Source organism: Oncorhynchus clarkii, chromosome 14 (assembly GCF_045791955.1).
Source record: "Oncorhynchus clarkii lewisi isolate Uvic-CL-2024 chromosome 14, UVic_Ocla_1.0, whole genome shotgun sequence".
Lineage (NCBI taxonomy): Eukaryota > Metazoa > Chordata > Actinopteri > Salmoniformes > Salmonidae > Oncorhynchus > Oncorhynchus clarkii.
Window position 1 is genome coordinate 40502957 of NC_092160.1, and position 14374 is coordinate 40517330.

The 14374-nt window shown below is 42.9% G+C and overlaps 1 protein-coding gene across 1 annotated transcript in view; it reads right to left on the reverse strand.

Moving 5' to 3' along the window:
- Positions 1–1170: 1170 nt before the first annotated feature.
- The window catches only part of LOC139366107 (fibroblast growth factor 16), a 57910-nt gene continuing 44706 nt past the window's right edge, over positions 1171–14374 (reverse strand). Inside the window, exon 3 of the mRNA XM_071103207.1 lies at positions 1171–1416. Coding sequence (XP_070959308.1) covers positions 1171–1416 — 246 coding nt within the window. The remainder of the gene's footprint in view (positions 1417–14374) is intronic.

Genomic DNA, 14374 nt, shown 5'->3' on the forward strand with positions numbered 1-14374 from the left:
TGCACCATCCATGTCCTTAACTGTACCAACTGAAATCATGTTTTACATTTATCACATAGTCAAAAAGTATTACATGTATCCCAGCTCATCACATCTCTTTACATTCATTTACACCTGGATGCTCCCTCATGGCCAATCTGTCTCCATCACATATACATTCTAAGTAGTAGTGTATTCTCTCTCTCTCCCAGCTCAGCCCTGACATCACAATGACTAGTCAGAAGATTAGTTCTCTCTACACGTTGATTTAGAACACTCTGACATCACAATGACTAGTCAGAAGATCAGTTCTCTCTACACGTTGATTTAGAACACTCTGACATCACAATGACTAGTCAGAAGATCAGTTCTCTCTACACGTTGATTTAGAACACACTGACATTCTCTCAACTTCCATTGGTCAATCCCTCCCTCGCTCGCTCCCTGGAGTTCTCTGGTTGCTGTGGTGAATGGCTTGGCTAGAGTAGTGTCCACTGGTCATCTCAGCTAGTCTGATCAACTTTCCATTACTTGTTCATTACTAGTCCTCAGACCCCTTACTCAAACTGCTGAGGACTAACCCCAAACCCTTTCTTATTTGCAGTGAATGCTGGTTAATTATCTTATTATGTATAAAAGTGGTTCTCATCAGGAAAAGTCTTTGTCTTCTTCAGGTGGTTAGTGGTTCAGGTGGTTTTAAACCTGCGGTTATCCCAGGGTGGGTTAGGCAGTCATACAGGCCTGACACCAGTCCAGTCTCTCTCCCTCCATCTCTCCCGCCGTATCCGTTCAGAGAAGGGATTTTCTCCTCTCAACCCTGTGCTCTCCTCCAGAGTGAGGTCTTATGGGCCCAATAACACCCCCCTCTAGTAGGACTCCCCCTCTCTCTCCTCAGTGGCTGGAGAGAAGAGCATCTCCTACACTCTGCTCTGACCCCTCTGAGGTCAAACAGTCCTCTCATAGTGTTAACGTCCAGGAACACAAGCTATGTTTATCTCTCTTGTTGGTGGTCCATTCGGAGGAATGGGAGGGGGACCTTTTGGCTGGAGGGGCAATACATAAACACCTTCACAGGGGGAGTGGGGCTGGAGGCGTGGGAGCGAGGTCAGTGGGAGTATTGAGTCCTGTCCTTAGTCCCAAACTCTCCTCCCTTTCCTCCTCCTCATCCCTCTCTCCCAGGCTCAGCCCTGGTCACCTGTATTGGAACAGATCTCTGTAAGCCTGGGGGATCTTCTCTATCTCCACAGGCCGAGGCAGGAAGTGCGTTAGTTTCTGGTGTTTCTTCGTCCTCCCCCCCTCCCGTGGCGAGCCGTCCTTGTTGAGCGCTACGTAGTAGAAGCGTCCGGTGTCGGTGTGTTTGTAGAGCGTAGAGGCGTATGTGTTGTACCAATTCTCCTCAAACTGCTCTCTGAACACACACTCCGCTGTTAATTTCTTCTGCGGAAGAGAGGGAGAGATGGTTGATAGTGGTGTCCATACAGTAGCTTCATTAGGATATAATTCATGGATTAGTTCATTTATATGTTATTAATATTTTGCCAACAGTTTGAGGAGGAAATGTCACAGCAACAGTTCATAACACAATAATCAACAACAAAGAGCTGCTGACGAGGTGAGAGAAGGTGGAACTAAGGGAGAGAAAGCCTACTGAGGGGGTGAGAGAAGGTAAGAAGGGGAGACTAAGGGAGAGAAATCCTACTGAGGGGGTGAGAGAAGGTAAGAAGGGGAGACTAAGGGAGAGAAAGCCTACTGAGGGGGTGAGAGAAGGTAAGAAGGGGAGACTAAGGGAGAGAAATCCTACTGAGGGGGTGAGAGAAGGTAAGAAGGGGAGACTAAGGGAGAGAAATCCTACTGAGGGGGTGAGAGAAGGGGAGACTAAGGGAGAGAAAGCCTACTGAGGGGGTGAGAGAAGGTAAGAAGGTGGAACTAAGGGAGAGAAAGCCTACTGAGGGGGTGAGAGAAGGTAAGAATGTGGGACTAAGGGAGAGAAAGCCTACTGAGGGGGTGAGAGAAGGTAAGAATGTGGGACTAAGGGAGAGAAAGCCTGTTGCGTTGTGGTAGGGTTCCTATGTCCCCAATCAGCTGAACTGAACCAATGGAAAGTGTTCCAGGCTCTGTGAGGCAGGTGCTGGTTATGATAGACCAGGGAGCCTGAGTCCCAAATGGTCCCTTGTTACCTTCATACTGCACTACGACCCATAGGGATTACCATGGGTTTCTATTCGTTCAGAGAGGGGCGGCAGGGTAGCCTAGTGGTTAGAGCATTGGCCGTAACCGAAAGGTTGCAAGTTCAAATCCCCGAGCTGACAAGGTACAAAATCTGTCGTTCTGCCCCTGAACAGGCAGTTAACCCACTGTTCCTAGGCCGTCATTGAAAATAAGAATTTGTTCTTAACTGACTTGCCTAGTAAAATAAAGGTAAAAAAAAAAAAATAAAAAAAAAATAAAAATTCAAAAGTAGTGCACCTCATAGGGAATAGGGTGCTACGGCCCAAACATGAATCCAAGATGGCGTAGCAGTTCAGACGTCTTTGTCTTGTCGTGTCCCGAGTATATATCTTTTTTTCCTCTGTATATATTTTGTATATATTTTTAACCTCTGTTTCAACATACTCTCCTGCAACCCACCTCACCCAATGTGGTATGGATCTGCTATTTTCTATACTTTAGAACCGGAACCCCGAACAGAAGCTAGCCAGCTAACTAGCTACTAGCTAGTAACCAGTTAGCCACTGCTAGCGGTCATCAGCTAACCTTAGCCTGGTCAACTCCTGCCAGTCTGCACAGCGCGAGTCAACCCAGATCATACCGGACTGCTTTTTCTCCACATCTCTGGTTTCCTACCGCAAGCTCTGAACCTTTTCACCTGGATCATCACAGCTAGCTAGCTGCTATCCGAGTGGCCACCCCCTGTCTAACGTCTCTGTCCCGAAGCAAGCACCAGTGAGTTTGAAACTAGCCTTGTGCTATACATATTTTGCCAATTTGCCTGGACCCCTTTTACTGCTGACACAGAGCCCCGCAGATTCCATCACGACTTGTCTACCGACGTAATCCGCCCGAGGAGTTTCAACAGGCTCCTCCGTTGCGACGTCCCCTGAAGGCCCATCCGCTAGCATGCTAGCCGCGGCCCGCTGGCTGTCTAGAGCATATCGGACTGTTAGCTGAAGAGGACCATCAGCCAAATTCCTGGTCTACAATACCTATTTTGCCAATTGGCCTGGACCCTTTTACTGGCTACAAGGAGCCCTGCCGATCCAACACGACTGGTCTGTCGACGTAACGGCACGAGGGGGCTACAACAGACTTCTTCCGTCGCAATGTCCCTTTAAGGCCCTTCTGCTAGCATGCTATCCCCGGCCCGCTAGCTGTATGAATCGCCGTGTCTCCAGCTCGCCTGGCTACCCACTGGTCCCTATGATCACTCGGCTACGCATGCCTCCCCCTATTGTCAATATGCCTTATCCATTGCTGTTTTGGTTAGTGATTGTCTTATCTCACTGTAGAGACTCCAGCCCTGCTCAATATGCCTTAGCTAGCCCTTTTGTTTCATCTCCCACACATGCGGTGACCTCACCTGGTCTAAATGATGTTTCTAGAGACACAACCTCTCATCGTCACTCAATGTCTAGGTTTACCTCCACTGTATTCACATCCTACCATACCTTTGTCTGTACATTATGCCTTGAATCTATTCTTCCAAGCCCAAAATCCTGCTCCTTTTACTCTCTGTTAAGAAACGCACTAGATGACCAGTTCTTATAGCCTTTAGCCATATCCTTATTCTACTCCTCCTCTGTTCCTCTGGTGATGTAGAGATGAATCCAGGCCCTGCAGTGCCTAGCTCCACTCCTATTCCCCAGGCGCTCTTATTTGTTGACTTCTGTAACCGTAAAAGCCTTGGTTTCGTGCATGTTAACATTAGAAGCCTCCTCCCTAAGTTTGTTTTATTCACTGCTCTAGCACACTCTGCCAATGTCCTAGCCGTGTCTGAATCCTGGATTGGAAAGCCACCAAAAATCCAGAAACTTCCATCCCTAACTATAACATTTTCTGACAGGATAGAACTGCCAAAGGGGGCGGTGTTTCAATCTACTGCAAAGATAGCCTGCAGAGTTCTGTCTTACTATCCAGGTCTGTACACAAACAATTCAAGCTTCTACTTCTAAAAATCCACCTTTCCAGAAACAAGTCTCTCACGGTTGCCGCTTGTTATAGACCACCTTCTACCCCCAGCTGTGCCCAGGACACCATATGTGAGCTAGGTGACCTAAACTGGGACATGCTTAACACCTGTCCTACTTTCTAAGCTAGATGCCCTCAATCTCACACAAATTATCAATGAACCTACCAGGTACAACCCTAAATCCGTAAACACGAGCACCCTCATAGATATCATCCTGACCAACCTGCCCTCCAAATACACCTCTGATGTTTTCAACCAGGATCTCAGCGATCACTGCCTCATTGCCTGCATCCGTAATGGGTCTGCGGTCAAACGACCACCCCTCATCACTGTCAAACGCTCCCTAAAACACTTTGGCGAGCAGGCCTTTCTAATCGACCTGGCCCGGGTATCCTGGAAGGATATTGACCTCATCTCGTCAGTAGAGGATGCCTGGTTATTATTTAAAAGTGCTTTCCTCACCATCTTAAATAAGCATGCCCCATTCAAACAATTTAGAAACAGGAACAGATATAGTCCTTGGTTCACTCCAGACCTGACTGCCCTTGACCAGCACAAAAACAACCTGGGGCGTTCTGCATTAGCATCGAATAGCCCCCGTGATATAAAACCACAAACCAATATACTCCATCAGTTAGGAAAGCTAAGGCTAGCTTATTTTTTTATTTTTTTGTGTTTTAATTTTTGTATGTTTTTGGGGGGGGATTTTACCCCTTTTTTTCCCCAATTTCGTGGTATCCAATTGTTGTAATAGCTACTATCTTGTCTCATCGCTACAACTCCCGTACGGGCTCGGGAGAGACGAAGGTTGAAAGTCATGCGTCCTCCGATACACAACCCAACCAAGCCGCACTGCTTCTTAAAGCGCGCATCCAACCCGGAAGCCAGCCGCACCAATGTGTCGGAGGAAACACCGTGTACCTGGCCACCTTGGTTAGCGCGCACTGCGCCTGGCCCACCACAGGAGTCGCTGGTGCGCGATGAGACAAGGACACCCCTACCAACCAAGCCCTCCCTAACCCGGACGACGCTAGGCCAATTGTGCGTCGCCCCACGGACCTCCCGGTCGCGGCCGGTTACGACAGAGCCTGGGCGCGAACCCAGGGACTCTGATAAGGCTAGCTTTTTCAAACAGAAAATTGCATCCCGTAGTACTAACTCAAAAAAGTTCTGGGACACTGTAAAGTCCATGGAGAATAAGAGCACCTCCTCCCAGCTGCCCACTGCACTGAGGCTGGGAAACACTGTCACCACCGATAAATCCACTATAATTGAGAATTTCAATAAGCATTTTTCTATTGCTGGCCATGCTTTCCACCTGGCTACCCCTACCCCGGTCAACAGCACTGCACCCCCCACAGCAACTTCCCCAAACCTCCCCCATTTGTCCTTCACCCAAATCCAGACAGCTGATGTTCTGAAAGAGTTGCAAAATCTGGACCCCTACAAATCAGCTGGGCTAGACAATCTGGACCCTCTCTTTCTAAAATTATCCGCCAAACCCATCTATACGTCTTTTCTAGGTAAAGCCCCGCCTTATCTCAGCTCACTGGTCACCATAGCAGCACCCACCCGTAGCACGCGCTCCAGCAGGTATATTTCACTGGTCATCCCTAAAGCCAATTCCTCGTTTGGCCGCCTTTCCTTCCAGTTCTCTGCTGACAATGACTGGAACGAATTGCAAAAATCACTGAAACTGGAGACTCATATCTCCCTCACTAACTTTAAGCATCAGCTGTCTGAGTAGCTTCTGTAAATAGCCCATCTGTAAATAGCCCATCAAGCTACCTCATCCCCATATTGTTATTTCTTTTTTTGCTCCTTTGCACCCCAGTATCTCTACTTGCACATTCATCTTCTACACATCTATCACTCCAGTGTTTAATTGCTAAATTGTAATTACTTCACCACTATGGCCTATTTCCTGCCTTACCTCCCTAATCTTACCTCATTTACACACACTGTATATAGACTTTTCTATTGTGTTATTGACTGTATGTTTGTTTATTCCTAGTGTAACTCTGTGTTGTTGTTTGTGTCGTACTGCTTTGCTTTATCTTGGCCAGGTCGCAGTTGTAAATGAGAACTTGTTCTCAACTGGCCTACCTGGTTAAATAAAGGTGAAATAAAATAAATAAAAAATAGGGATTACCATGGGTCTCTAGTCAAAAGTAGTGCACTATATAGGGAATAGGGTGCTACGGCCCATAGGTCTCTAGTCAAAAGTAGTGCACTATATAGGGAATAGGGTGCTACGGCCCATAGGTCTCTAGTCAAAAGTAGTGCACTATATAGGGAATAGGGTGCTACGGCCCATAGGTCTCTAGTCAAAAGTAGTGCACTATATAGGGAATAGGGTGCTACGGCCCATAGGTCTCTAGTCAAAAGTAGTGCACTATATAGGGAATAGGGTGCTACGGCCCATAGGTCTCTAGTCAAAAGTAGTGCACTATATAGGGAATAGGGTGCTACGGCCCATAGGTCTCTAGTCAAAAGTAGTGCACTATATATAGGGAATAGGGTGCTACGGCCCATAGGTCTCTAGTCAAAAGTAGTGCACTATATAGGGAATAGGGTGCTACGGCCCATAGGTCTCTAGTCAAAAGTAGTGCACTATATAGGGAATAGGGTGCTACGGCCCATAGGTCTCTAGTCAAAAGTAGTGCACTATATAGGGAATATGGTGCTACGGCCCATAGGTCTCTAGTCAAAAGTAGTGCACTATATAGGGAATAGGGTGCTACGGCCCATAGGTCTCTAGTCAAAAGTAGTGCACTATATAGGGAATAGGGTGCTACGGCCCATAGGTCTCTAGTCAAAAGTAGTGCACTATATAGGGAATAGGGTGCTACGGCCCATAGGTCTCTAGTCAAAAGTAGTGCACTATATAGGGAATAGGGTGCTACGGCCCATAGGTCTCTAGTCAAAAGTAGTGCACTATATAGGGAATAGGGTGCTACGGCCCATAGGTCTCTAGTCAAAAGTAGTGCACTATATAGGGAATAGGGTGCTACGGCCCATAGGTCTCTAGTCAAAAGTAGTGCACTATATAGGGAATAGGGTGCTACGGCCCATAGGTCTCTAGTCAAAAGTAGTGCACTATATAGGGAATAGGGTGCTACGGCCCATAGGTCTCTTGTCTAACGTAGTGCACTATATAGGGAATAGGGTGCTACGGCCCATAGGTCTCTAGTCAAAAGTAGTGCACTATATAGGGAATAGGGTGCTACGGCCCATAGGTCTCTAGTCAAAAGTAGTGCACTATATAGGGAATAGGGTGCTACGGCCCATAGGTCTCTAGTCTAACGTAGTGCACTATATAGGGAATAGGGTGCTACGGCCCATAGGTCTCTAGTCAAAAGTAGTGCACTATATAGGGAATAGGGTGCTACGGCCCATAGGTCTCTGGTCTAAAGTAGTGCACTATATAGGGAATAGGGTGCAACGGCCCATAGGTCTCTAGTCAAAAGTAGTGCACTATATAGGGAATAGGGTGCTATTTGGATGGGTATTTTCAGCCAGAGGGTCACAGGTGTCAAACTCATTCCACTGAGGGCCGAGTGTCTGCGTGTTTCGCCCCTCCCTTGTATTTGATTGATGGATTTAGGTCACTAATTAGTAAGGAAATCCCCTCACCTGGTTGTCTAGGTCGTATTAAGGAACTCGTCTAGGTCTCAGTAAGGAACTCCCCTCACCTGGTTGTCTAGGTCTCAGTAAGGAACTCCCCTCACCTGGTTGTCTAGGTCTCAGTAAGGAACTCCCTTCACCAGGTTGTCTAGGTTGTATTAAGGAACTCCCCTCACCTGGTTGTCTAGGTCTTAGTAAGGAACTCCCCTCACCTGGTTGTCTAGGTCTCAGTAAGGAACTCCCCTCACCTCACCTGGTTGTCTAGGTAATAGGGGAGAGGTCAGGTGAAAGGCAGCGGAGAGGTCATGTGATAGGAAGTGGAGAGGTTAGGTGATAGGCAGGGGAGAGGTCAGGTGATAGGCAGTGGAGAGGTCAAGTGATAGGAAGTGGAGAGGTAAGGTGATAGGAAGTGGAGAGGTCAGGTGATAGGCAGGGGAGAGGTCAGGTGATAGGCAGGGGAGAGGTCAGGTGATAGGCAGGGGATAGGCAGGGGAGAGGTCAGGTGATAGACAGTGGAGAGGCCAGCTGATAGGAAGTGGGGAGGCCAGGTGATTAGTCTACAGCAATACAATATAATGATCCTCCCTAGACTAGTCTACAACAATACAATGATCCTCCCTTGACTAGCCTACAACTCTAAAATATAATGATCCTCCCTAGACTAGTCTACAACTCTACAATATAATGCTCCTTCCTAGACTAGTCTACAACTCTACAATATAATGATCCTCCCTAGACTAGTCTACAACTCTACAATATAATGATCCTCCCTAGACTAGTCTACAACTCTACAATATAATGATCCTTCCTAGACTAGTCTACAACTCTGCAATATAATGATCCTCCCTTGACTAGTCTACAACTCTGCAATATAATGATCCTCCCTTGACTAGTCTACAATATAATGATCCTCCTTAGACTAGTCTACAATATAATGATCCTTCCTAGACTAGTCTACAATATAATGATCCTTCCTAGACTAGTCTACATCTCTACAATATAATGATCCTTCCTAGACTAGTCTACAACTCTACAATATAATGATCCTTCCTAGACTAGTCTACAACTGTACAATATAATGATCCTCCCTTGACTAGTCTACAACTGTACAATATAATGATCCTCCCTTGACTAGTCTACAACTCTGCAATATAATGATCCTCCCTAGACTAGTCTACAATATAATGATCCTCCCTAGACTAGTCTACAACTCTGCAATATAATGATCCTCCCTTGACTAGTCTACAATATAATGGTCCTCCCTAGACTATTCTACAATATAACAATCCTTCCTAGACTAGTTTACAATATAATGATCCTTCCTTGACTAGTCTACAACTCTACAATATAATGATCCTCCCTAGACTAGTCTACAATTCTCCAATATAATGATCCTCCCTAGACTAGTCTACAACTCTACAATATAATGATCCTTCCTAGACTAGTCTACAACTCTGCAATATAATGATCCTCCCTTGACTAGTCTACAATATAATGCCCTCCCTTGACTAGTCTACAATATAATGATCCTCCCTAGACTAGTCTACAATATAATAATCCTTCCTAGACTAGTCTACAACTCTACAATATAATGATCCTTCCTAGACTAGTCTACAACTCTACAATATAATGATCCTCCCTAGACTAGTCTACAACTCTGCAATATAATGATCCTCCTTAGACTAGTCTACAATATAATGATCCTTCCTAGACTAGTCTACAATATAATGATCCTCCCTTGACTAGTCTACAATATAATGATCCTTCCTAGACTAGTCTACAACTGTACAATATAATGATCCTCCCTTGACTAGTCTACAATATAATGATCCTTCCTAGACTAGTCTACAACTCTACAATATAATGATCCTTCCTAGACTAGTCTACAACTCTACAATATAATGATCCTCCCTAGACTAGTCTACAACTCTACAATATAATGATCCTTCCTAGACTAGTCTACAACTCTACAATATAATGATCCTTCCTAGACTAGTCTACAACTCTACAATATAATGATCCTTCCTAGACTAGTCTACAACTGTACAATATAATGATCCTCCCTTGACTAGTCTACAACTCTGCAATATAATGATCCTCCCTAGACTAGTCTACAATATAATGATCCTCCCTAGACTAGTCTACAACTCTGCAATATAATGATCCTCCCTTGACTAGTCTACAATATAATGATCCTCCCTAGACTAGTCTACAATATAATGATCATCCCTAGACTAGTCTACAATATTATGATCCTTCCTAGACTAGTATACAACTCTACAATATAATGATCCTTCCTAGACTAGTCTACAACTCTACAATATAATGATCCTTCCTAGACTAGTCTACAACTCTACAATATAATGATCCTCCCTAGACTAGTCTACAACTCTAAAATATAATGATCCTTCCTAGACTAGTCTACAACTCTACAATGTAATGCTCCTCCCTTGACTAGTCTACAATATAACAATCCTCTCTAGGCTAGTTTACAATATAATGATCCTTCCTAGACTAGTCTACAACTCTACAATATAATGATCCTCCCTAGACTAGTCTACAACTCTACAATATAATGATCCTTCCTAGACTAGTCTACAACTCTACAATATAAGGATCCTTCCTAGACTAGTCTACAACTCTACAATATAATGATCCTCCCTTGACTAGACTACAATATAATAATCCTTCCTAGACTAGTCTACAACTCTACAATATAATGATCCTCCCTAGACTAGTCTACAACTCTACAATATAATGATCCTTCCTAGACTAGTCTACAACTCTGCAATATAATGATCCTCCCTTGACTAGTCTACAACTCTGCAATATAATGATCCTCCCTTGACTAGTCTACAATATAATGATCCTCCTTAGACTAGTCTACAATATAATGATCCTTCCTAGACTAGTCTACAATATAATGATCCTTCCTAGACTAGTCTACAACTCTACAATATAATGATCCTTCCTAGACTAGTCTACAACTCTACAATATAATGATCCTTCCTAGACTAGTCTACAACTGTACAATATAATGATCCTCCCTTGACTAGTCTACAACTGTACAATATAATGATCCTCCCTTGTCTAGTCTACAACTCTGCAATATAATGATCCTCCCTAGACTAGTCTACAATATAATGATCCTCCCTAGACTAGTCTACAACTCTGCAATATAATGATCCTCCATTGACTAGTCTACAATATAATGATCCTCCCTAGACTATTCTACAATATAACAATCCTTCCTAGACTAGTTTACAATATAATGATCCTTCCTTGACTAGTCTACAATTCTCCAATATAATGATCCTCCCTAGACTAGTCTACAACTCTACAATATAATGATCCTCCCTAGACTAGTCTACAATTCTCCAATATAATGATCCTCCCTAGACTAGTCTACAACTCTACAATATAATGATCCTCCCTAGACTAGTCTACAACTCTACAATATAATAATCCTTCCTAGACTAGTCTACAACTCTGCAATATAATGATCCTCCCTTGACTAGTCTACAATATAATAATCCTTCCTAGACTAGTCTGCAATATAATGATCCCCCTTAGACTAGTCTACAATATAATGATCCTTCCTAGACTAGTCTACAATATAATGATCCTCCCTTGACTAGTCTACAATATAATGATCCTCCTTAGACTAGTCTACAATATAATGATCCTTCCTAGACTAGTCTACAACTCTACAATATAATGATCCTTCCTAGACTAGTCTACAACTCTACAATATAATGATCCTTCCTAGACTAGTCTACAACTCTACAATGTAATGATCCTTCCTAGACTAGTCTACAACTGTACAATATAATGATCCTCCCTTGGCTAGTCTACAACTGTACAATATAATGATCCTTCATAGACTAGTCTACAACTCTGCAATATAATGATCCTCCCTTGACTAGTCTACAACTCTGCAATATAATGACCCTCCCTAGACTAGTCTACAATATAATGATCCTCCCTAGACTAGTCTACAACTCTGCAATATAATGATCCTCCCTTGACTAGTCTACAATATAATGATCCTCCCTAGACTAGTCTACAATATAATGATCATCCCTAGACTAGTCTACAATATTATGATCCTTCCTAGACTAGTATACAACTCTACAATATAATGATCCTTCCTAGACTAGTCTACAACTCTACAATATAATGATCCTTCCTAGACTAGTCTACAACTCTACAATATAATGATCCTCCCTAGACTAGTCTACAACTCTACAATATAATGATCCTTCCTAGACTAGTCTACAACTCTACAATGTAATGCTCCTCCCGTGACTAGTCTACAATATAACAATCCTCCCTAGGCTAGTTTACAATATAATGATCCTCCCTAGACTAGTCTACAACTCTGCAATATAATGATCCTCCCTTGACTAGTCTACAATATAATGATCCTCCCTAGACTAGTCTACAATATAATGATCATCCCTAGACTAGTCTACAATATTATGATCCTTCCTTGACTAGTCTACAACTCTACAATATAATGATCCTCCCTAGACTAGTCTACAATTCTCCAATATAATGATCCTCCCTAGATTAGTCTACAACTCTACAATATAATGATCCTCCCTAGACTAGTCTACAATATAATGATCCTCCCTAGACTAGTCTACAACTCTACAATATAATGATCCTCCCTAGACTAGTCTACAACAATACAATGATCCCCCCTAGACTAGTCTACAACTCTACAATATAATGATCCTCCCTAGTCTAGTCTACAACACTACAATATAATGATCCTCCCTAGTCTAGTCTACAACTCTACAATATAATGATCCTCCCTAGTCTAGGCCCTGATTGGTGAACCACTGATCCATTCATCACTCTTCATCTGTTGTCCAGAGATAACTAACCATACCATTCATCTGTTGTCCAGAGATAACTAACCTTACCATTCATCTGTTGTCCAGAGATAACTAACCTTACCATTCATCTGTTGTCTAGAGATAACTAACCATACCATTCATCTGTTGTCTAGAGATAACTAACCTTACCATTCATCTGTTGTCCAGAGATAACTAACCTTACCATTCATCTGTTTCCATAGATAACGAACCTTACCATTCATCTGTTTCCAGAGATAACTAACCTTACCATTCATCTGTTTCCAGAGATAACTAACCTTACCATTCATCTGTTTCCAGAGATAACTAACCTTACCATTCATCTGTTGTCCAGAGATAACTAACCATACCATTCATCTGTTGTCTAGAGATAACTAACCTTACCATTCATCTGTTGTCCAGAGATAACTAACCTTACCATTAATCTGTTTCCAGAGATAACTAACCTTACCATTCATCTGTTTCCAGATATAACTAACCTTACCATTCATCTGTTTTCCAGAGATAACTAACCATACCATTCATCTGTTGTCTAGAGATAACTAATCTTACCATTCATCTGTTGTCCAGAGATAACTAACCTTACCATTCATCTGTTGTCCAGAGATAACTAACCTTACCATTCATCACTCTTCATCTGTTGTCCAGAGATAACTAACCATACCATTCATCTGTTGTCTAGAGATAACTAACCTTACCATTCATCTGTTGTCCAGAGATAACTAACCTTACCATTCATCTGTTGTCCAGAGATAACTAACCTTACCATTCATCTGTTGTCTAGAGATAACTAACCTTACCATTCATATGTTGTCCAGAGATAACTAACCTTACCATTCATCTGTTTCCAGAGATAACTAACCATACCATACATCTGTTGTCTAGAGATAACTAACCTTACCATTCATCTGTTGTCCAGAGATAAATAACCATACCATTCATCTGTTGTCTAGAGATAACTAACCTTACCATTCATCTTTTGTCCAGCGATAACTAACCTTACCATTCATCTGTTGTCCAGAGATAACTAACCTTACCATTCATCTGTTTCCATAGATAACGAACCTTACCATTCATCTGTTTCCAGAGATAACTAACCTTACCATTCATCTGTTTCCAGAGATAACTAACCTTACCATTCATCTGTTTCCAGAGATAACTAACCTTACCATTCATCTGTTGTCCAGAGATAACTAACCATACCATTCATCTGTTGTCTAGAGATAACTAATCTTACCATTCATCTGTTGTCCAGAGATAACTAACCTTACCATTCATCTGTTGTCCAGAGATAACTAACCTTACCATTCATCACTCTTCATCTGTTGTCCAGAGATAACTAACCATACCATTCATCTGTTGTCTAGAGATAACTAACCTTACCATTCATCTGTTGTCCAGAGATAACTAACCTTACCATTCATCTGTTGTCCAGAGATAACTAACCTTACCATTCATCTGTTGTCTAGAGATAACTAACCTTACCATTCATCTGTTGTCCAGAGATAACTAACCTTACCATTCATCTGTTTCCAGAGATAACTAACCTTACCATTCATCTTTTGTCCAGAGATAACTAACCTTACCATTCATTACTCTTCATCTGTTGTCCAGAGATAACTAACCATACCATTCATCACTCTTCATCTGTTGTCTAGAGATAACTAACCGTACCATTAATCACTCTTCATCTGTTGTC